The 23,913-nt window shown below is 34.6% G+C and overlaps 1 protein-coding gene across 5 annotated transcripts in view; it reads right to left on the bottom strand.

Moving 5' to 3' along the window:
• STXBP4 (syntaxin binding protein 4) overlaps positions 1-23,913 on the bottom strand; it is a 73,961-nt gene that overhangs the window by 31,725 nt on the left and 18,323 nt on the right. For 4 of the 5 annotated variants that reach the window (XM_074921876.1, XM_074921877.1, XM_074921875.1 and 1 more), the window contains 10 exons: positions 22,808-22,886; positions 19,941-20,023; positions 19,350-19,446; positions 17,849-17,961; positions 17,079-17,165; positions 15,428-15,493; positions 9,611-9,787; positions 7,537-7,653; positions 6,980-7,029; positions 5,851-5,981 (listed from right to left, as the gene is read on the bottom strand). In XM_074921876.1, coding sequence (XP_074777977.1) covers positions 5,851-5,981; positions 6,980-7,029; positions 7,537-7,653; positions 9,611-9,787; positions 15,428-15,493; positions 17,079-17,165; positions 17,849-17,961; positions 19,350-19,446; positions 19,941-20,023; positions 22,808-22,886 — 1,000 coding nt within the window. The remainder of the gene's footprint in view (positions 1-5,850; positions 5,982-6,979; positions 7,030-7,536; positions 7,654-9,610; positions 9,788-15,427; positions 15,494-17,078; positions 17,166-17,848; positions 17,962-19,349; positions 19,447-19,940; positions 20,024-22,807; positions 22,887-23,913) is intronic. The other variant, XM_074921879.1, reaches the window with a different exon arrangement.

The raw sequence follows: 23,913 nt of genomic DNA, 5'->3' as shown, positions 1-23,913 counted from the left end.
GCCAGTGTTCTGTGGCAGAAGACAGCAGTCCCCATGAGCTCCAAATTCAGCATGATTCTGTAAGTAGAAGGAGCCACTGATGACCAGGTCATATTCCAAAATTACCAATGTGATTCTGGGATTTATTTTTTTTTTTTTTTTAAAAATGTAAACTCAGAAAAGATTCAACAGTAAAAAGTTCATTTAATAACTTAATATTACTTCTTTCTACAAAAATGAAATCACCCTTGCATTAAGCATTTCGTTTTGGGGAAAAAATCTTCAAACTTCAGGGACTAGCAAAACTGAAATTTTCCACTGGATAGAACAGTTGGTAAATTCTCTTTGGGGAGAACTCACCTCTTCTGTTCAAAGTTTCAAAGGAATAATACATTTTAATGACACCAAATTATTATTTTTCTAATGGAAGTACTGTCTCAGAAAATGTTTAACTGACAAACATAACCTCTTCATGTTTAAAGCATACATCACTGATTTTAAGATTTAATTCTTTTTCTAGTCACAAACTATTAAAAAAGGGAGCTGAACAGATGTGTTCAGGATATACATTGTATAATTTAATAGGTCTCTTCTATTTCTGATTTCAGTAATTCACTGAAATATTTATGGCCTTGCCAGAACAATGAATACACAGAGTTATCTCTTCAGTTATCATTATGCTGCTCCTTCCCAAGCAGCTCTTCCAGTAAATGGTATAGTTCTAGTTTATTAGCTGAAGAATATTGAAGGTATGCTATCCTCACAAGGTAGAATTGTCCCCACACAGATGATCCTGCAGGAAATAATGTTCTCTTTCTGGTACCAAAAATATAAAAAGACATAGCAGCATGAGTTTCAACAAATGCTAGCAATCAGACAATATTCTTGGGGTCAACAGAAGACTTGTATTTTGATATTCAGCCCCTGCAAATGCATTTTTATTATCACTAGCCTGATTAACAAAAGTCAAGTTAGCCAGGGTATGCCTACCCACGTTACAATTACATCTGGATTTTGATGTACAGACATAAACCAAAAAGGGGGGGCGGAACAGCCTACGCTTAAACGTCAACTTTTTCAGAACTCTCCTGATGAACTACTGCCAATTATCTGTACAAAATTATAGCACTGTTGTATCTTTAATTTCAAGAACAAATTAGCAATCATGTCTATGGCATTAATTCTGTCGTAATAAACAAACACGCCAGGGCTGCAACAAATAAATACAAGAAATATGAATACTTAACACCATTAGCTCTTCTCAAAATAGCAAAATTGTTACTTGTGAAGACTTGCTACTTCACCTTATAACTTTGTTCCACCCACACTGTCAAAAGAATAGGAACAGACAGCTAACACTTTGCTGAATACAGAATAGTTTTGGCAATTGACCATAATACAGTTAAAGAAAAATAAACTGAAGAAAGACATAGATTCCATATTTTAGCTTTTAATGACTGGGATGTAAGACTTTGTCTGCGGTCTAAAAATCAAAAGCAATTTAACTATCAAGGGAACAAGCACTAATGGACACTGACCACCAGCAATTTCCATTGCCTTCTTTTTATAGACAGTCAGCATACAAGCAAAATGAATATAAAAACTGGGAAACTAAACTTCTGCCCATATGATCTTCATAATCAAATGTATAGTGACTACTGTGACTAGCAAGATCAATATCAATAAGATAAGTAGGATTTTAGAAGCTATATTGATTTGGAGATAATTTTAGTAAACGTCAGCATGATTGCCGTGTGCCGGATCACAGGCTGACAACAGATTAGAGGGACGTGATGGGAAAAACCAGTTCAAGATGCACTGCTTGAGTACCTGCTGAGCAGAGAAACAGGCTTCACAGTCCTTAATGGATACTGATCACTGGGATTATATCAACAAGAGCAAGACTGTATTTTTGGATAGAAATTTCAGAGGCAGTGTGAGGAAATTAGCAGTCAAAATACTTGAAAGCTGCATTATGCTAGTGCACATTTCAAAATGCCGATTGCCTGCTATTTTATGAAGAGATAAGTATGTTCCAGGGTTAATCAGATTTTGGCCATTACCAGTACCAAGTGTATTTCTTTTCTAATTTTGTGATAGAAAAGAAGAAAATGCTTTCTCAATTCTTTTTAGCGTGATTTGCACCATATGGTCTACTAAGTGCAGCCAGCAACTACTTTTAAATGCTACAGTTCTTTCACTGAGGCATTATTATCCTTTGTATGATGAAAGTAATTTTATGTCTTCAGGAGATGCTTCTAGTCTACAAAGCAGAAAGGCCTCTCAAGACTTAGTTTCTAAAAATAGCTTACAGTCTTTCAAGAAGATGAAGGATGAATCTTTCAAGGGATGAGCTTGATTATTCTGTTTATTACTTCTTATTTGCATTTCTGGATCTTGAGGATCCTGTAGTAGTAAACACTGAAAATGAGTTGTGGTTTTTTTTAAACAGAGTCCTCACTTGAAGAATCGCCAAATTGACTTCACATAACTGACATTCAACCTACAAAGCTGAAAACTGATCTGCAGCATTATCACAAGACAATATGCACTTGGAGATTTTCAGGAATACACTGAACTTCTTTAAACCTCTTCCCTCAGGCAAAAATGTCATGCCATTATCAAGGAAGAGGACAGTTTGTGTGGCTAATTCATAAATATGTCATTTTGACCTGGTTGTCAAGGATGATCTTTAACAAGGGAAGGAGTTTTCTTTTGGAAGAACATTCCACAACCTTGTCTTTGCACCTGGACTTTGTTTCACGTGCACTGTAAATGACTCAAAAAGGTATTTTGGTTAGGGCTCCTTTACTTCATGTTGTACAAAATGAAGAAAATAATGAAAAAGAAGTTCTGTTTAGAAGGTAAAACATATCATAATGGTTCCCCGGCTATACATTTTTATCCACTTAGCAATCTCAAAAATATTAACTCCAATTCTCTAAGAATTCATTAACAAATTATTACGTCACGGACATCTTTCCAGAAAAAAGGAAAACATTCAGTCTGCAATGTAATGTCTATTAAACTTTTTAATGCTATTTATGAAATGCTACATACATGACAGCCCCCTTTTTATGACAGCGTATCTGCAAGAAAATTGAAGACCACATGGGAAACACTTTGTGAGAATCTGGCATAGAGGACTGCAGACAGAATGCTATTAAATAGTTACTCTGCCTTAACTACTATTTCTTTTTTTTGAGAGAGAGAGAGAGAAAGTGAGAGAGGTTTAAAGCTTTAATCTCATACACAAGCTCGTCAGAGTCCAAATCTATCTGTAATACTCTTCAAAACAGAATGAACTCAGAAGGATGACGTTCAATCTTGAAATCCTTCTCTGCAGAGCTATTTTTAGCTCTCAGGTTCATAAAATGGATCCCTGCTGTGGCTCCAGAGCTTTCTAACATGTATCCTACTTATTATGTTTGACACAACCACATGCTGGAATTCAGTTGCCTTTTAGAACTAAAAGTTTTCCTTGCACCATTTCAAATAAGTCTATGTGACAGAACTCTACCACTGTTAGTGGTGGAAAACCAATTACCTCCTCTCTTGGCCACTCTTTTCACTTTTACCAGTAAATCTAATTCTAATATTCTGGATGCTTCTGAACAATTTTTTAATAATCTCATTTTGCTTTCTTCTCCATAGAGTGATATAATAAATAAGCATTGCATAAATAATGTCAAAGAAGACATTTTTCATATCTTGAAACATTTCCTCAAACATATTTATTCAGTCCCTTTCTAAATTAATTCCCCAAAAATGTAAAAAGGATATTCAGATCTCTGATACAATGATTACTGTCAACCGTAATTCCTATAATGTGTCAGGGCATTTGTTTTATATTTGCAAATCAATCCATCTAAACTGAATTAAAACTGACATGTCTGCTAAACTATAGGTAAATACAATCAAAATATACTACCAGTTCCATGATCTGAACTGGAAATCATATAATAAGCCACAGTTGTTTCTTAGCTTCCCAACTGCATGTGGTTTATTACAGTAACTGCTCATGAACTAGTATATTTTTTACTAATTGTAACAGATTTCTGTTAATGACCTGAGGATATACACATATCTCCAAATGAAACTGCGGGCTATATTCACTCCCTACAGAAATAAAGTCTTCATTAAGACATTTTGATACATGTTCATGTAAATTCAGCAGAATAACATTTTGTAAACATTCCAGTATGAAAATAGAGCATTACAGTCAGGAAATTCTGCTAGTTTTACATGATTCTGGAAATTTTCCTATTCCTCATTCTGGCATTAATTTTCTGCTTTAAGTTTTCCAGGAAGAAATGTACTCTGGAATAACTATATTTTCATTATAGTTTGATGAAGGTGCATACTGAACTGACACTGAAGCTGCACTGTCCTCTGGTCTGTGAATTACTTACTCCACCAGTTCACAACCAATCCTAAATAAAAATATCTATCTTCTTTGGTAAAGAACTGATACCAGATTTTAAAAAGATTTCTTTCCTCCAGGGCATTTCCTGACTTCAAAACTCACATTTAAAAGTCCTTAACAATAATTCTTTGATTTCCTAAAAATTTGGAGAAATCTTGTTCTGATGCATCTTTTGCATCTTGGAAGACGGATCTATATCTGTGTGGTTTAAAATACTGAGTTACTAAAGCTTATATTCCAAAATCCTGTTGACTAGACCACATGCACTGCTTTTGTTTAAAGCCCACCAAGACCAATGGAAATATTTCCGGTGATTTCTTTTGAGACAAGGAAACCCAAGTCTCTAGAATCCCATGTGATGCTAACTTTGCCTTCTGCCTCCTAATGTTTAGATCGAGATGCCCTTGAACTATAGAAAGTCCTGGGTATATTGGTTTTGGAAGACTGATGAATGATATTAACAGAACCAAAACAACTTTTTAATATTACCCTTCCAGTTTAACTTTCATAAGGTCTTTGTTAGGTAAAAGCCTGTTGAACCCAAAAGTAAAGAGACTGTGCAAAAGGCAAGGGAAACAGACGAACAAGAGTAAAAAGAAAAATTGAATCAAGCAAGAGAACTCTAAATGATCTGCCCTGTGGCAGCAAATCACTGAAGTCTCCAGTACCATCCCTTGGCTTTACTGCACTCTGTAACAGGCAACTAATTTCAGCTTGCATAGAACTTATCACTTGCTCAGTCAACCCTTCTAAAATGGGTAGAAATGTATTGTATACCTCTGAATTACTAAGTCTTTTCAGAAATGTTTGCCTACTCCCAGGTTAAACCTCAGAAGAATAAATATTTTCTTGATTTATTAAACCATCGTATTCTTATTAAAAGCTAGTAAAAGAGGAACAAAACTCCCTTTGGCTTAATATAAACAGAAGAAATTTTCAACTGACAATTAACAAAACAACATACATGCTATCAGAAAGAACATAAGGAAAAACCCGATACATTTTGCTGGAAGAATATCTACGATCCAAACATATTCTGTGACTTCATTATAATTCAAAACACTGTTACAAAGATTTATTTAATTCACTTTTTTGTTCTTTGCTTACTCTATATATTTTCTATAAAAGTCTCACCGTTACTTATTCCACAACCTTAAGTGAATTAGACAAGATACCCAATTTCCTTAAATAAGGTTGTTACTCCTATACCCATTTGACTCCTCACCCCTTACCTATACCACAGTCCTAACCCAATCCAAACAGAACCTCTTCTCAGGAAACTTTTTCCACATTTGGAAAAACAAAGAACCCATGGTGACGAGTGAAACATGCTACTCTCAATTAGCGAGCAAGATGCTACCGTCACAACAGTGATGGAAGAAAGCAAGTGTTTATGCATGTGTATACACGCAGGCACGCACACAAAGATGCACACACTCACTCACAGTCTACTTCCAAAATGGCACGGACAGACTTGGCAAGGTCTCTGGCTTCGGCTGCAAGAGCTGTTGTGACCGTAGGTCCAATCCTTCCCAACCGTGCAAGCAGTGCTTTAGTAGACAGTGTTCTTCTGTCACTGAAAGAACAAAAAATAGCGTTTATTTGTAAGATTATAAAATAAATGGTTACTTGTAATAAAGTAAACTTGTGTTTCTAGATTGATTTTTGTCTCATTCTATAAACAAAAAAGATTCATACTACCAAACTGATGTTTGCCTCAGAAGCAGCTCTGTACAATAAAGGTATTAGGAAAGTCCAATTCAAACAACACTCATGTCTCAAAATCTGATGTCAAGAACTCAGTGGGTGTCAGGAAAGTAACTTATTTCAAAGTAATTTTCATATTAGCATTTAAGAAGGGACACTGCTTTAAGAGACCCAGTTCTTACCTTCTACGCTGTTAGTGAGTCAGTTGGTTACCTTAGCTTTGTTTTTTATACTTCAATCCCTTTACTAAAATAAAGTCTCTGAACTTTATGAAACATGCAACATAAAAGATGGCAGGACAGAGACCAAACAACTTTCACATAAATATTAATGGAGCACTAGCTGGAATGTATAGGCACAATCATGCTGCTATTCTTAAGGACCAAAGGCCACTCTAAATCTTGTTGAATATTCCTAGGTACCTTTTTAAACAAGAAAAGTAATAGAACTTAAATGGATATACACATTATCAATTTATTTATATGCTACTGGAATAATGATGATGCAAAATGTCTTGGGCGAATTGAAAAAATAATTTTAAAAATTATAACCCACTGCTAAGGTTCCTTGCAATTTTAACTAATCCTTAGCACATTATAATTACTTTATGGAAACATCCAGACAACTATAGCCATGTAATTACTAACTGTTTTAATTTAATTATGAGGTTTTTAATGAAGCTGTATCCTGAAAGCCTAATTTATAATTCTTGCCATTCCCTCTCTTCCAATAAAATGACACTCAGAAACACACAGCAAAAACTATAGGAAAAAATAGCTACAAGACAGTTTTTGGAGACTTTGAAACAGTAGTAGAGTTTTTCAATATTAATATTGCCATTTCAATGTAACTATGCCATTTCATTACCTTAAAACTCTCGAGGAAGTAGAGTTATCTGAAAGTATTTCATGCACAACCTGTTGGTCACAGTCAAGAAGTTAACAGTTTATAAAGTGACATAGTCAAAAAGTTAATAGCTTATAATTTATTGTTCTATTTAGGTGTGGGGGATCTGATTTGTAATTAGATTCTAGTCTCTCCCCGCTAGAAGTGTAAAAGTAAAAAACTTAAATATTATAACCCCTTTAAATGAAATGAATACAACAACATGACTTTTTTTGTTTCATAACATTTCAAAATATTATCAAACGTTACTTTTGCTGCCTTTTTCTTCTAGCAAATTTCACAGAAATTGGTATGAGTTTGAAAAATTAGGTGAAAGAAATGATCTGATGTTTCATTTGTTTAGTGCGTAGCAAAACATAAAGATTAAGGAAATTCCTACACATGCACCATCTTTATTTCTAGCAATGAAAGGATCTCTGCAAACTAGCTGATAGTCAGTTTACCATGTTTATTCTTCGGAAACATCATCACAAAACTTTTCCAAATAAAATATTGCTAGAAATGAAAGGCAAAGTTACCTCTACAAATTGTAGCAATTTTTCAGTAGCCACCTCAAAAGTCTTCCTGACTGATTCCGATTTCCGCAGTTGGCAGTCAAGCACTGTAACTCTCTTTCTCAAGTCTTGGATGTTATCCTGGGAAAGATATTTGAAGGCTTTTATTCTAATCGTTTTCTCCCATGGCTCACATAGAGAGATGGTGTGAATTGAAATGGATGTCTGAAATGTTTAACAGTCTTTTCTACATTTCTGAAAAACATAGCAGTTCCTGAGGCAGGTATGCCCAAACTGTTAGTAAATCAGCCCCCAAACTGCAAGAGATTTTAGCAAATGATATAAACTGAAGCTGACAGCTAACAACAGTTGTAGGGCTGAAACTTAAGAGAGTTTGAACTGATTCATGAATGGATCAAAAATACCAACCTGATGGTGACAGCAGCTGTCAGCAGGGTGGCATAAATAGCCAGTATGTGAACAAACTCAGTCCACTAGTTTGCATCTGCACATCCTTTGGCCAGAGTAATTATGGCATATGTTAGAGAAAATTACCCCCTAGGATTTCTCTACATGCACTTGTATAACCTATTGATCAGTGTTATGCATCCCTCTGTACTGCAGCTACAGAGAATGTGAGCCCCATTAGATTATGATATCATTATCGTTAAAAATAAACTTTTACGTCACCCTAGGTGATCTTTTCTGAAAGCCCACTACCTACTATAAAACTTACAAAAACCCCACAAAACCCCACTTATTACCTTTACATCACGCAAATGAGTACACACCCTTGTTTGTATACGCTGTACGAAGCTGCAGAATCATGAGCACTCTGAATGTCAAAGACCCTGTTGATTATAACACCTAAATTTGGTAATCTCACTGTCCGCTACTGGAGGAGGAGCTGGTAAGCCCTCAGAGAGACCTCACTCTTTTATACTAAAAGGAATGTACTATAGAGTTGGTACCTCCTTGATACTGCTTCTTTCGAATAAGAAATGCAGAGAATCAAATCTCAACTCAGATATCTGAGTGCTCACTCAGAATTAGAGAAATTCAAGCTAGCATCTCAGAAACAACTCTTTTAAGAAAGCAACCCACATGCTCTGAATTTCTTAAAATGTTGGTATTTATTCAAGTCCTAGAAAACAAACAGTGCTACAAAAATACCTGACATAAAAGATGGGGCATCTCACCCCAATGTTTAGAAAGAAGAACTTCTAGGGTGAGATTTGTCTTATCTCACACACTCACAATTAGATGAGGGAAATCCCTCCTTGGGAGCTGCACATACTTGCTATGTTGCTTCTTTACAAGCTTATATACCATAGAGCTCGTTTTTACCTTTTAATATCTTATAATATTGAAATAATTCTTATGATGAAATAAGGCAATATTTCAGTAGTTTTCTTTGTCAAGTCATATGCACATCCATTTTTCATAAGAAAAATAAGACAAATACACAAATGCCAACCTGCTTGCACTAGTTCAAACTGTGTGTAGAAAATGGATCAGCAATTATGGGGAAAAATTTAAAAATGCCTCAAATATTTTATTCCTTAGCATGTTTTGAAATGCCTCACTGGATAGGAAGCGGTTTTAAAATAGAAGGCTCAATAAAAAAATTTTTTGGGCAGGATACTGTTTGTAGCATTTAAATGATTATCTTGATTACATCTAAATTTACTTAAGATCGGGACTGGACTTTATATTGCTATTATTTGCCTAACAGAAACATAAATATGAAGGCCATTTTTACAGCAATACATAGGCATACAAATATACATATAGCCTTTAAAGACAAGGTATCTGCAGTCCAAAAACTATTTCCATGCTTTAATGCCTCAGATGTGCCATTTTGACCTCTGACCCACATATGCTTCTAGCTCCTGTTTTTCCAGCCCAAAGATATCTGGATAAAGGAAGACTCATGCACTTCACATCACCCCCTTCACTATGCATCACTCCAGTTATTGAATAATACAAGACAAACAGTGACCTACTTTAGAAAAGCAGATGAAAAGAAAATGAAAACAAGATACATGACAACAGCAAGGAAACCATGGTAACTACGACAGGCGACTGCTTTGCTTACTTTATTTTGGCCAGAATGATCAGTGAGCTGAGCCTTCAGCTCTACAATTTCAGCTTCTAATAGGCGAATTACTTCTTCATAGTCCATCTCCATTCCACGAGCCTGTCTTTGTGCAGCTTCTGCAAGATGAATCCTACTTCGCAGAGCTCTCGTCTCTTCTACAGCTGCCTTGGCTTCCTATAGATGATAGAATTTAATTGAAAAGTTACAACTCCAGCTAACAAAGAAGTACAGCTTTAGCTCAAAAGTATTGCAGTTGTCATTAGGGCTACCTTTTAGTATTTATGGTTAGATGGTTCAATTGCTAATTTTTAAGGGTACGATGTGCAAAGAAAGAACAGGTATTTACAGAGAGAGAGAATTTTCCTAATAAATTAAATAATAAATTCTGTGATTACTGTAATTGAATGGAGAGTTTTACAGAAATGGACCTGATGCTGTTAATCTGTCCCATCACTTCCATACTAAAAAAGTACTTTAATGAGATGTTATTTCATTATATTATTGCCTGAATTTACACGCAATTCAGAGTTTGCCCATCCTGTAGATGGACTTCTAATGCAAGTATTCAGTCCATACTTCTTAAAATAAGTGCTGGTTTTAATTTTTCTGCCGTTTCTGTTCTTACATCGTTATCCTGTATTATCACAGAAAAGTGTTATATAAAATTTATATATAATTAATGTGCGGAAAACTGGAAAATAGGAACTGTTAGCTTTTAATTCAGCTAAAGAAAGCCCTAAATGTTGTAAAAAACCTGATTTTGAGAAGGATATTGCTCACTTCATTTTACTACTGAATATTAATTCAAGTTACCTTTGATTTGTAAGTTTAGAAAGTCAAATTAAAGGACAACGGATGAACTTACACTAGGAAAAAACAAACTGCTCATAAAAAATGTAGATGTACAGGCTCACTGGCACCAAAACCAGTAAGCCATCTTTCCCCTTTGCTTTTTATTAATCTCTGGAAGTTAATCTTTATTAATCTGTGTCACTTTATATGACTTTTCTGAATCATTAAAGTTATGAGCTTTAAATATACAGATTTACAGAGATAGAAATTTCTCATCTGAGGATACTTAGATGAATATCCTATTCCTAGTCTACCCCTTATAGCTATATAGCTAAAAGGTTAGGAATGGAACTAGAGGGGAAGCAGGTAGGGGTAGAGGACAAACACACTATGAATCTATAATAAGTAGGAAATAACTTTCTAGAAACTAGGCTTGAAAGCACTGTTTCTGAAAAACCTAAATGACAAAATCTTCCTATTTTTGTGAAAGAAATGTCATATAATATTTAACAGATGTCAAATACAAATGTCTGGGGAGGTCAGTTAAGATTACAAAAACATATTTAATTCTATTATTTCCTAACTTAGAAGCATTTGTTCTGTGCAATCAATATTCAAGTCAAGTTTTCCTATACTTTGTTATAACAGTTTTTTCTGTAAAATGACCTACCAATCACAGTTTCAGATTACTTTTAACCTGTACACTGTTAGTCTTAATAAACAATATAGATTCATTTCAGGCCAGACGTAAACTAATCTCAATGACATATATATAGGACATCATCTTCCTCATATTTACAATGGTTTTGCAATATAATACCAATTTGGATGATTGCCAGGGACATTCTGGTCTCAGAAAATAAAACACATGTCGCAAACAGAAACATCATTAGTGAATACAGATGAGAGTGGTGCTATATAGTTTAGAGGTTTCTGTTATAGGAACACAAGTGATAAGAGATACATTTAAATAACCTTTAATTTGACAGCAAGTATAATGATTTTTTTTTTTTTTCTTTTGGAAGCACAAAGCATTAGATAAGCCTATTCCACATGATGATCATCTCCACCTGGAAACACAGACTACTCAAAATCTTATTGCTACATATCTTTATGTTATTTGGCTAGTTTTACAGTTGTCTGTCTGCACAGCACTAGAAGCAGTGCAAAGGACCATTACTGAGAGCACTCAGTGAAAGATCACCAGAACAATCCACCCTTCCTGAAAGCTGCTCTTTTTCCTAGAAACAATTGAGAGAACACAGGGGCTTCTAAGAAGTTATGAATCTACAGACATAGAGATCAAAATTGGTGCCTTTGTAGAGGGCATTTTCTTGCCACTCTAAGAAACAATGTGACTCAATAGCAAGAAAAGCTGGGCCCTGCTGATGCAGAGGATGATTTGGTAGCCTTCAGTACCAAAGGTAGCCTTCAGTAACAGGCTGGAGGTGGGAAAAAGACTCTTGGAGACAAAACTGAAAAGATGCTCTGATGTTAAGTTTGACTAATATAAATGAACACAGAGGCCTTGACAAAGGGTGGCATCTTAAAAATGCCCTCATAGGAATTATTTAAATAAACTGACATCAGAAAAGTCATGGGAAAGTTGCTATAATGCAAATGAAGTTTCTTCATTTTGAAATAAGACCTCGAGATAAAGGTTTATAATCTCTTATAATCCAAAATTGCCTTTACTCCTCCACTGTTTTTTCAGAAACCCAACTGTTGAATATTAATTTCTCTGTAACAGCAGACTAAGTATGACCAGATTTCAACAGCGAAAGACCTAAAGGAATAATTAACGAACAATGGATTCTTACATTATAATGAAACGATTATCCATACTACAACTGTATTAGCAAAATTTTCTGACAAACCAGAGCTGTTTGCTAGAGCAGGGAGGCAAAGGGAAATGATACCATCAGGTTTCCCAGTTCTACAGTTACTGGAAGCTGGCACTGCGGCAACATGGTGGGTTCTCTTAGTTATGCAGGTAAGAGGCCCCCACCAGTGAAGAACAGATGGATTACAGCATGCTTCAGCACAACATTTTCTCTTGTCCCATTCAACTGCTCATATGAAAGAAGACGCAACAGAAATGGAATCTGCAGCTGCTAATATTTCATCTCTGTAAATGCCTGATGGGACTATTTGTCCTAATCTGGTATGAAGCCACTACAACAAATAAGAAACTGAAAGCTGGAGGAGAGAAATGGAATCCTTACAGAATCAATTTCAAGGTACAGGTTTCTTTCAAAGCCAGGTACTATTTCTTCCTTGGATAAATTCAAGTGTCAGGAGGTTTTATCTGAGTAATATTCCAGCCACCACAAACACTGGAACAAAGGTATTCTTTTAAACTACACAAAAAATTGTAGTTACAATTCAATTATGTTTATTCATTAACTTTATAAAAATTGTATGCTGAATACCTCCTTTAAAAGAATTTTGAATATCTTCACTATGCATTAAAATAAAAAAGCTAACGAAATAAAAACAAACCCAATACTTTTTTCAGGCAGGGTGAACCAAATTATATACTGCTTCCAAAATAGCAGCCATTCAAGTTCTAGTCTTCAAAGCACCTATTTTCCCCTTAGGAAACATAAGCATAGAATTGCAAATCTTAACCCTATGAAATACAAGTCCAGCACAGTATGGGATACCACAAACAGCATCCTATCTTTACAACCCTTCACATTTACCATGTTCAGCTGAAGCACTTCAGCTGACAATAACTGCATAAAAAAGCTCTGGTAAACAAGAGATCATGCAGGTTGGTATGACCCAGGACTTCCAGGCAGACAGAATACAGTCAAACTGATCCAGGAAGATAGAAGACATCACTACAGATTTCATATTCATGGTGTCGACAAGACTTCAGCTACTCAAAAATGCCTTTCTATGTTCTGTGCCAGTTTGAACTTTGATATGATTTCAGGGAAGACTCAAACATAGTGCTGTATCACAATCTCAAAGTAAAAATATATCAAATAAAGTATTTCAATTTTCATAGACCAATATGAGAAAATAATTACTACCTCATTTCAAATTTAGCAATATTTCTAAACTTAAGAGTCTGTTTATCCTGTTAGCTACTGATTCAAGCACTGTTTAATGACTCAGTACTAACAAAACATGTTCATTAACCAGAATATTTGTATGTCTGTCCCAATTAAGCTGTAATCTTTTGGATTCGCAATTAGTAGACAATATAAATACCACAAAAGATACTGCAGTATATGACTGGTAGCCTATATCCTCATTTAAAATCTTGTTAAGGAAAGCAGTGATTTTAAGAAAATGTTTAACTTGTATCAAATTCAGAAGACCTTAAGCACATACTTTTAATCAGGCCATTAGGGCTCAATAATGTACTCATTAATTCACTTCACCAACTTCAGCTCAAGCAGGCATGTATCATCATAAGTTAAATGGCAACCTGTACTCTAAGTAGCCTATTTTTTTTAAACTTCGTATCACCATGAATCTCAGCATCAACATTGGTTCTGAATTGCAGATATATATAAAACACTTGAAAATGCACCAAGTATAAACATAACTAAAATTTCCATTAAAAGCCTGCTTGTATCCCCTAAAATAGGTGTCACGGTGCTGTAATTACATATAATTTATTAATTATCTTTCATTTCACTATATGGAACCTTTTCAACAGCAGTTACTTAAAACTCTTACTAGAAAATCAGAGTATTTATGCCCTAGAGGTTTGTACCACAAAACTGACCTTCACCATCACATGACAGTACTTCAGAGAAAAATAAAAGTACGAGGACCTCGTGTGGTAGAAAATGGCCGTTGCTGCCACTTAGACCATCTTAAACCATCTTTGATCCGTAAGATCCCAGTAAGAGCAGGTCTGTGAATTGAAACACTCGATGCTGAGGACCTGATGTCCATACTGTTTGCATTTTTGGGTTTGTGCTTTGTACTATCTTTAGTCTAGACTGATAGACCGAACACCTGCTCTAGTCTAGAGGAACAGCCTGAACACCCAGTAGCAAATGGAAACATGAGGTGCACTGCTGAAACATACCTCCAGTTAAATTTTATTTAAAAAGAATCCAATCTATTTCCCTGCTGTCCCACAGTGTACAGAGAGCAACATCACAATATTAATGGCAAAAGCTTTCAAGCAGTTCTCTTATGTTCAAGGAATAAAAGTTGATAATGAAGGTCCTGCACAAATCTACGTTTATGAACAAAACCATAAAACTAATCTTAATATAACAGTACAAAGAATGATCTTTAAACTGTATCTTGCATTTTTACATATGACATCTGATGGAAGAGATAGCCATGACAAACGTACAAGGAATATGTGTGGCCGTACAGGAGAGAAAAAAAGCAGCCAGCTCATAGGAAAAGAGCTGACAGGGTGATGTTCAGTAGAAACAGGAAAAAGGAAAGATACTTGGTTTTGAATCAGGCTACAAATTACATGACACATATAATTGGAAATTTCCTTTAAGAGACATAAGAAGGCTAAATTTTGTATGAAACTGATTTCTTCTCTCATAATTATGGATAGATATGGAAATAGAAACAAACCATTCCTCACAAAACATTACCATTTGTTTTCCTGGTAAGTATCAGGTAGAATTGTCAAGTGCATCTGTCTTTTCATACTTAAAACTCTGGCTGACATATAAAGTAGTTAATGTTAGCACTGTAGATTAGGCACACTGTTGCTTAAGAGCAGCAAAGTAACTTCAAGAACACTTAAGACCAGAAAGGTACGTTATTATCTAACTTACCCAGTTGAGCTTGTCTTTCGGTTCATGCCTCAATTCAACAGCAGAGAACTATTATTGCTCTAAAAATTTAAGGATCGATATTTTCAACTTCTAATCAAAAGCTTTGTAGTAACAAGACAAACACTTTCCGTTGAAATCAGTGTGAAAGTATAGCCTATACAAGAAAGAAGTGCTCCCTTCTCCCTCCCACAAAAAAGTGAGGAAAAAAAAAAAAGAATAATTATATTTTTAAGAAACTTCAACATACTTGCTTGACTATTTGTAGCTCCTCTGTCAACTGTTTCTGTAAATTCACAGATTCAGACAATTTTTCCTGTTTATAAACCAACCAACCAAAAAAGATGAATTAATTATTAGGTCTGAAAGAGTTTTTATTCCTAAGACCCAGTGAGCTCTTTCAGAACTACTGGTAGCAATACTTAACTTCTATCAATGCACTTACTGCCTTCTGTACAACTACGTTTCTAGGCCACGACATATGTCAATTAATGATATTGTATCATCAGAAACACACATATTTTAAAAAGTTGTGGTGGGAGTAATAAATAATCAACAGTTCTTATAAAACCTGTGACAAACCCAAATTTTAATCTCTAAAAACTAGTTTTCCAGAGAGTTCATTGATACTGTTTAAGTTTCTTCAGCATCTGAGGATTATTTACTGAACTATAAGAAAAATACACATTTTTTACTGAACTATAAGAAAAATACACATTTTAAATATCTTGTTACCTAGCCAGCTAACAAATGAGCAGAATAAAGACATTTTTGTGGCTTTAAGAGGTTGCTGTACAACCTAATATTCATGTTAAGTTATTTTCAACATTGTATATTTGACATTCTTTCACTCACCTACTGATACCAGAAGCCTGTAGGTACACCACTTTATGAAGTTTAAAAGTTCTAATGAAGTTTTTTTTTAAAAAAAAAAAGAAAAAAGTGCTATAAAAGCATAAAGATTCTCATACTGAGTCAGACCAAGTGTATTTTTCACTCAGTATCAAGTATTGGACTGTAGATTGGAAGAGTATAAGAAATGAGACATTTGTAGATTGATTATTGCCAGTTTTCAACATCTTTAGGGAGTCATAAGTATTCACTGCTTCGATGTTCAGTGTAAACTGGGTTCTCTCAGAAGAAGTTTTCAGCAGAAAAATCTTCATGCACAGAATGAAGAACAGATCTTTGGGTAGGTCAACTCAATGTTTTAGTAATCTATAGCAAGAAAAATTTATTTTGGACCAGAAGGCAATTTGTAGAATTGCCTGTATCATGGGATCAATTTTCCAGTCCTGCCCAAGAACATGAGTTATACAGAGAATAATGTTATACGAACAGTTATACGAGAATACAGAACCAGAATTTTTTACCTTTTGGCTTGTCAAAAAAGAAATTCAGGAGGACAGGACCATGGATGTAACCCAGGGTATTAAGAAACAACATATTTGCTGTTTTAGGTCTTATGTATGTTGCAATGTCTGCGAAAGTATGTATTAATTCTAAAAACAGATTAATTTATCCTCCAGTTCTGAGGATATTAGCATATTAGCATATGCTCAGACACTGCAGTTAGTAGGATCACACATTTCTAAATAAAATTGCCATGCAAATCAGTCACTTCTCCAAATTCACTTTTGTGAAATGTCTGCTTAGTCTCATTTCTCTGTGAATCATATTAAATGCATTAGTATTCAGTATAACAAATAATATTTACTGTCTCCAGAAATATATTGTAAGCATACAATCTTCAAATGTAATTAGGGCTCTTTCTTCTGCCTTTTCATTTATTCATCAAAAAATGAACAAAAAATTCAAAAGAAAAACAGTAAATTAATATATACATTCAAAAATAAATTAGTCTCTTGAATAATTTAAAGCAAATAAAAATTAAGTATTACCTTTAATTTACTAATTTCTTTTAAAGCCTTATTTCTTTCTTTCTTAAGTCTTTCCATGTCATCATCCAAAGAATCACAGGTTACAAACTGTGTATATTTAAATACATAAGGTTAGAATGTATCGCTAACTCCATAATCTTCCATAATCTTTAACATCTTATCTTAAGGTCTTATAAAATATATAGGTCAATAAAATGAGAGGATAGTCTTTAAAATACATTAAAGCTCTGAAAATACTGAAAATATTTAAGAAAATTCTGACCAACTTAACTTCCAAAGGAACAATTATTTTTCCTATTAAAAAGGATTAATAGAAATATTTTTTAAAGTACCAAGAACACAACACTAACAGCCCCTGTTTTGTTCAATATTTTAAATAATACATACTTTAATTTTGATATTTCTATGCTGCAAATGCTTTCTTAAAGTCACCTCTCTAATCAAGTAATTTCCACTGTCGCAGTAGTTCAAATCACTGGGCCCAGTAATTGTTTATCACTCACACAGGTAGTAGCAGTATGTATTCCATTAAGAAACCTCAGTAAATCCCTGTTGTCCATAATTCCAACAAATCACAACATAATTACGTGAATTGCTGTCTGCAAAGTAGGTTGCTTTAAAAAGCTTCCCAGAAACTAGGTTATCTCCAAGAACACCATGATATGGACCTCTTCTAAACATCTGCCCAGGATCTGGAGTAATCTTACATATAATAAGCTCTCCAGTAATCTCCTCCCAACAGCTAAACACTGTACAGGCAAATATTTTACCTGTGAATCCAGTAAACCGGCAATTTCATTGACCCCAAATGTTACAGATTCTTGGCCATCATCAGTTGCATTCACTTGCATAGAGAGCAGATTCTTTGAAACTTCAACGAAATCTAAAAAACAGTTTAGATTTTGTTGCTGTAGGTCCCAAGTTCAGTTTAGTAGCAGTATCACTAGATGCAACACAACTACTAGTATCACAATGTATGGCTACTCTTTTATAAATGCTGCATCCGCTCTCCATAAGCTTTCTAAAGGAAAATATGAAAATCAGACACAACTCTCTAAACAGAAACATTTGTTAAAGCTGGTAAGAATAAAAATGTTCAAAACAGGTCTTGGGATGAAATATCCCTGAATCAATTTGTGAAAGAGAAATGAACACAAAAGGTGAAGTTCTCCTTTAAAGTACCTGGTTAGAGATGCTCAACCTTTGGCAGACCCCTGTGAAAAATTAAAAGAAATCTGCACACCTGTTATACACCTGCCCCTCCCAAAGAACTGACCTTACTAGAGAAGACACAGTGTCTCTGGAGGAAAAAGAAAAAATTTCATGCTAGCCCACAGCTTTGCAGGTTTCCTTTGCAGGTTCTTTAAATCCCTGATAGAGACCTGGTAAAACTGATGTTGACCAAGTTGAAAGTTTTAAATACAAACACTACAGCATTCTCAATCAACATGGCTTGGATTACCGTTTCATTTTGAATGTATATAAAAAAAAATTCTCCTACAATATTACAGAAAAGTAGAAATATAAAGGTCAGTTTGTTTATACCACATAAAATCTGATAGAAGATCCAGGATCTTTCTTGATAAGGTACTTGAAAAATCCAGTGTCTTTTTGGATGGTTAAGCACAAGAAATTATTTTTTCATATACCAGTGTTTGATACTGTTTTTCATAAACCTTAGGAAAAATGAAATTTCCATCACTTTTAGCATCAGAACTATCATCTGTCTCTCAGTTTATAAGAAATATTCTTGAATTGTTAGTGTCGCCTACCAGAATTGTCATAACCAACAGAAGCAACTCATTCCCATCAGAATTGTGATTAGCTGGAAGAAGAATCATGACGGTGTCCATCCAAATCTCTTTCTACGTGCAATACTTGAAATGTTCCTGCTTCTCACAAACTAAACAAGTTAAATAATCCATCGGTTTAGTTGCTTCAAGAAGTCTCTTTAACCATCAGTACTCTCCCAAGTAACTTTTGGAACAATTACAGTACCCTATTGTCAAGGTAAAAATTTAGGAATTTGTGAGCACAAAATCAGGACTTTCTCAAGGCTTCTCTTAATTAGATAAATTTGTGATTTCCTTTGCAATTACTTATTTCAGAATTCCAATCTTAATTTATACAGTAGAATAAGGCTCTTGCCTCAAGGTATCATTTATTTGCAGTAGCAACCCAGTACCGATAGGAAATATATTAATGGTTATTATCTATCGTTTCTATATTCCTACATTTAATTATTTTCCATGGTAATTAACAAATTATTACCTCCCAAAGACACTGTTCCTTTAGAGTCTTTCTGAAGTTGCTGCTTTAGGACTTGCTGCTGTTCATCTGTGGGCTGAATCCCAAGATAATTCAATGCCTGGAAGGAGAAAACTTATTTTGGAGAAAAAAAGAGAAAGGACTAGGGATAATAACTGCAGGGACATGGGGGAGTAATTAAGAAGCTATACTTCAAAGAGCCTTTGTATCACAGTACACTCTCACTGACAACACTTTTATTCCAGAGACACTCAGTGACTTTTCCTTCTAATTGAGAGATGTTCGGATATTATTTAACCTTGAATACAGATGAGTGTAATAAGCAAAACCCTTTGTCCTCAATAACTGCCTTAAAAATCCTGAGGGATGTTCAGATTCACAGGGGAGTTAATCAGTAATTAGATTAACAAAACCAGTAATTTGCCCAATGTATAAAATGAAATATTGGCCTGCAACCTGAAAGAACTATCTGAATAGAAGATTTGGTGTATATTTTATACCTTAAAGTTTGTCAGCCTAGAAATATTCTCCAGATGTCTTACATGCATCATGAAGAGGGAGAAATGAAAACTTTAAAAGATTGCAAGTATTTACCCTCTCCAGCTTTTCTGCTCTGAGATGAATAGAAGAGTTCCTCCTTTGCAGCTCATAATCATCATTCTGGCTGGGGGCAATAACTATGAAAAAAATTAAAATTAAATAACGATGTAGTTGTAACTATTGCTTTCAAAAATTTGTTCTGAAGCTCTGCTCATCAAATGGATGCCAGCTAAATACCCGCTTGCCACAAATAATATTTAGATCGACTTTTTTTAAAAAAAGACATAATTGTAATAAACAAAAATTATGGGTATCAATCACTTAAAAACGACTTTTTCACATCAAAAAGTGACAAGTAGCAGAAACCAGGAATAACTTTGAGTGATCCATCAAGCATATGGCTTATACTTGTGGTATTTTCTCTTCTTTCAGAGATACACAGTTACTGTGGAAACAGAAGGGGAAACACACTTGTGAATTCTGAGAAAGACCTTCAAGACACACCCTCAGCATAATCAACAGTTCCCTAAAGCATATCTAGTGATCTGGAAAATATTGTGCAAAGAGAAGGAATGACCTGCTGTGAACTAAGGGCTGTGTGGAGGTAGCTCAGACTGAATTCCAGCAGGCTCCTTGGTAATTTTTCCTGGGGAAAAGCTCTTTCCCAAGAACTACCATCCATTAAGCCATCATCCCCTCCTCTCCAGTCCTTACAGTCAGAAATACCAGTTTGCATCATTTTAGCCAGCTGCATTAATAACTTTATAGTACATATATTTTATTTCCAACATAGACAAACAAATGAGCTGAGGAAAGGGAAAGCAGCTAACAGTACTAAACAGTCCATATGCAAGATTGCAGAATTTTTTTTGCTTCATTTTAATGGAACTTGGGAAATGCAGTCACAGCTTTGTCATGTTTCAGAGACACTGGTGGATACAGCATAAAAAGCAGCTACCTGTGGAAGCCTTTGATCACAGACAGTGGGCAAAACGAGCAGTTAACAATTTATTTGGATTTTAAATGTATGTAAATTGAACTAATTAATTGATTTGTTCTTTGCAGAAGAAAATGGAATATTTTTTTGCATTCATTATTTATAAACATAATTTAGTTCTTAATTCATTACTTCATTAATAGACTAGAGAGGTACTGAAACCAAAACCAGCATTTGAAAACTAAAGGATTTTGCAGTTTGAGATTCTCTCTAAAGGAACAGAAGGAATTGCATAGAATTTTTTTTTTTTTTTTTAGTTTCACAGCATATCTGTTTCCAAGCTCAAAGTAATTTACATTCTCTTTATATGCCAAAAGCATAAACCAAAACATCTTGAAAATCTCTGACACTAACACCTCTCACATGCTATATTAAATTCTGAAGACAGTGGGCTAGAACCTCAGCTGAATTGGCACACTTCCTTTCAACTCAGAATGAAAAGCCTTGTATATGAGTTTGTGCAAGAATTCCTCAAAATTATGATTTTTCTTAACAGCATTAAAAAAAAAATCTAAGAGCTCCTTTAATTTTTCAACGTTATCTATTAAAGGTTATCCTTGAAAAAGGGCAGCATGAGGGAACTGGCAGCTTTGACTAAGGATGTGTTAATAAATAAGACTAAAATGAAAAAGACAAGAAACAGCACAAACTGGAGCTGAAAGTATGTCTGCTTACCACTCGACTAGCTACATTATTCAGATATGTCAAGAAATCGTGGCCTTCTTGGTCTCTTTAAACGCCAATGAATCTCCTGTGTATTGCATTATATTAACCGAGAGTCTTATGTTCTGAATATATTAAAAAATAGCCTTTTGTCTTGTTCCTTTGATTTAGTTGTGGTGTTTTTCATGATCAATATGAAAAAACTGTGTGATCATTAAACTCCAGGTGTATTCAATACTACATTTCCACTTTCAAAAGTTCATATTCAGTCAGCTCACCCTTCAGGGAAGGAAGCCAACTGGTCAGATTTGCAATATGGAGACTGTTTAATTTAAAATCAGGATATCTAATATGGGCCAAAATAAATGCAGGTACAATTTAAATAACATCAGTGGAATGACATCTAGAATGAATCAGATCCTCTATGTTTGTCCTTCCTCTTCTCAGTATATTAGACATCAAGATGAAAAGCTCAGGTTATGCTTACTTACTATTGCCTGAAGAAAAAGAATATAGTTCAGGTCTTCATATAGAAATAGAGAATGGAATCAGTTAGACTACTGTATCAACTGAGTCTCATTATTATGTCAGACTACTACATTTTCACTATTTGTAAATACAATGCATATTTGTTTCCCAAAGGGTTTACAATTTTTCAGTTCAGATTTGATTCTGACCAAATTCCACAATCTCTAATTTTCCTTAGTGTTGTTTTCAAAATATGTATTTAGAGATATGATTTAGAGATATGAAAGTGACTATTGTCTTTGTTTGAATGTCATGACTCTCAATTATAAATATACACATATATATATTCTATTTGTTGTTAATTGAAAAACTGGTCTGCATGTTATTTCTATCCTTCCAATATGTTGCCCTGATTTAAAAAAAAAAAAAGTGCAAGCAGTATATATCCACAGAATTTCATCAAATCAAGAAAGCACAGTTTCTATGGCAACCTAATCTTGATCTATATGTGAGTCTTCATTATCTGGTTTCTACTGAGCCTATTATCATTACTGCTGTAGAGCAAATGTTGTGATCACTCATTTTGTTTGGTTTCAGGTGCTTGTTAAAGACAATGTAAGTTACATCTGACAGAAGCTACTAAACAACCCATTGATCTCAGTCCTTTATTTAGTAATACAAAAATAGTGCAATATTCCTTTTTTAAAAGACTACTGAGTCTCACTATGTACTATTTTCTGTATGACAGTTATGGAAGAAAAAAAGGGTGGCAGGAAATTAAATCAGCATTTACCAGTGGCAGACAGATCAGCAGGACTGCTGTCTAGGGAAGTAATTGGAGGTTGCTCTCCCATCTTGACTCCGGTTTCCATCTATGAAAGAAAATCAAAAGTAATGAAATACCATTTCTAAAGTAGATCAGAAGCGCCTAACTAGAAATATACATTAATGTAAAAGAGAGGGAGAGGAAGGAAGACCAGGGGGTCAAATAGGGCTAGATAGATTAAAACAAGCCTAGGAGAAACTGGAAGGCGTAGGGGGGGGGGGGGTGGTGAGAAGGAATGCCATTCAGAAACTTAGATCACGGCCTTATGAAAACCTTTGTTAGGTTTTGAATATCATCACAGATTAAGATATCACATCTCTCTCGGCAACATGTGTCAATGTTTATCTCTCTAACAGGAAAGAGAAATGAGCAAGAATTTTAAGTACAAATGTAAGAACAATTGAGAATCACCTGTTTTGACTTTGTGTTTGACATAGAACCTTTTATTCTTCCCTTTTGAAAGGGAATACTTCGTTTAGTTTTAAAAATGTGGCAAATCGAAAATTATTTTTTAAAAATTGAAATAATAGTTAAAAAGTCTTCCCTCTTATGGCCGACGTTGCTTCTTTGCATTAGTGGTGAGCTGCATGAATTAAAACAGCAACTGTTGCTTAGCTGAAAGGGGAAAAAACCTACATTCTTCTAGGACTCTGATTTTTAAGCAAAAATCTTAGCATCATGGAGGAAGTGTAACTTGTGAGATTGTACTGTACTCACACATATGTAGTAACCAGAGAGTACTTATCTCTGAAATATAGAACTATATATATATATCTATCTCATTCTGAAACTTCACTCCTTAGAGAAACAGTAAGGAGAACTTTGTGTCTAAGAACACGGTTAATGCTTAGTTTATTTGATTTGTTTTCTTACCACAAGTTAACTAATATTCCTCTTATCAGTATGGTTTACTGTTATACAACATGTTTTCTGGAGAAGTCTTGATATTCCAGAGAATTAATATTGTGCAGGAAAAAGAGCCAGTCATTTTCTTACTAGAATGGAAACTGGATTAAAATAACCCTATACTGAAATTCCAGTAAAATTAGGAAAAACAGCCATTTGCTCAACTG

The sequence above is a fragment of the Athene noctua genome, chromosome 18 (genome assembly GCF_965140245.1).
Source record: "Athene noctua chromosome 18, bAthNoc1.hap1.1, whole genome shotgun sequence".
NCBI lineage: Eukaryota > Metazoa > Chordata > Aves > Strigiformes > Strigidae > Athene > Athene noctua.
This window is presented reverse-complemented; position numbering and strand designations above follow the sequence as displayed.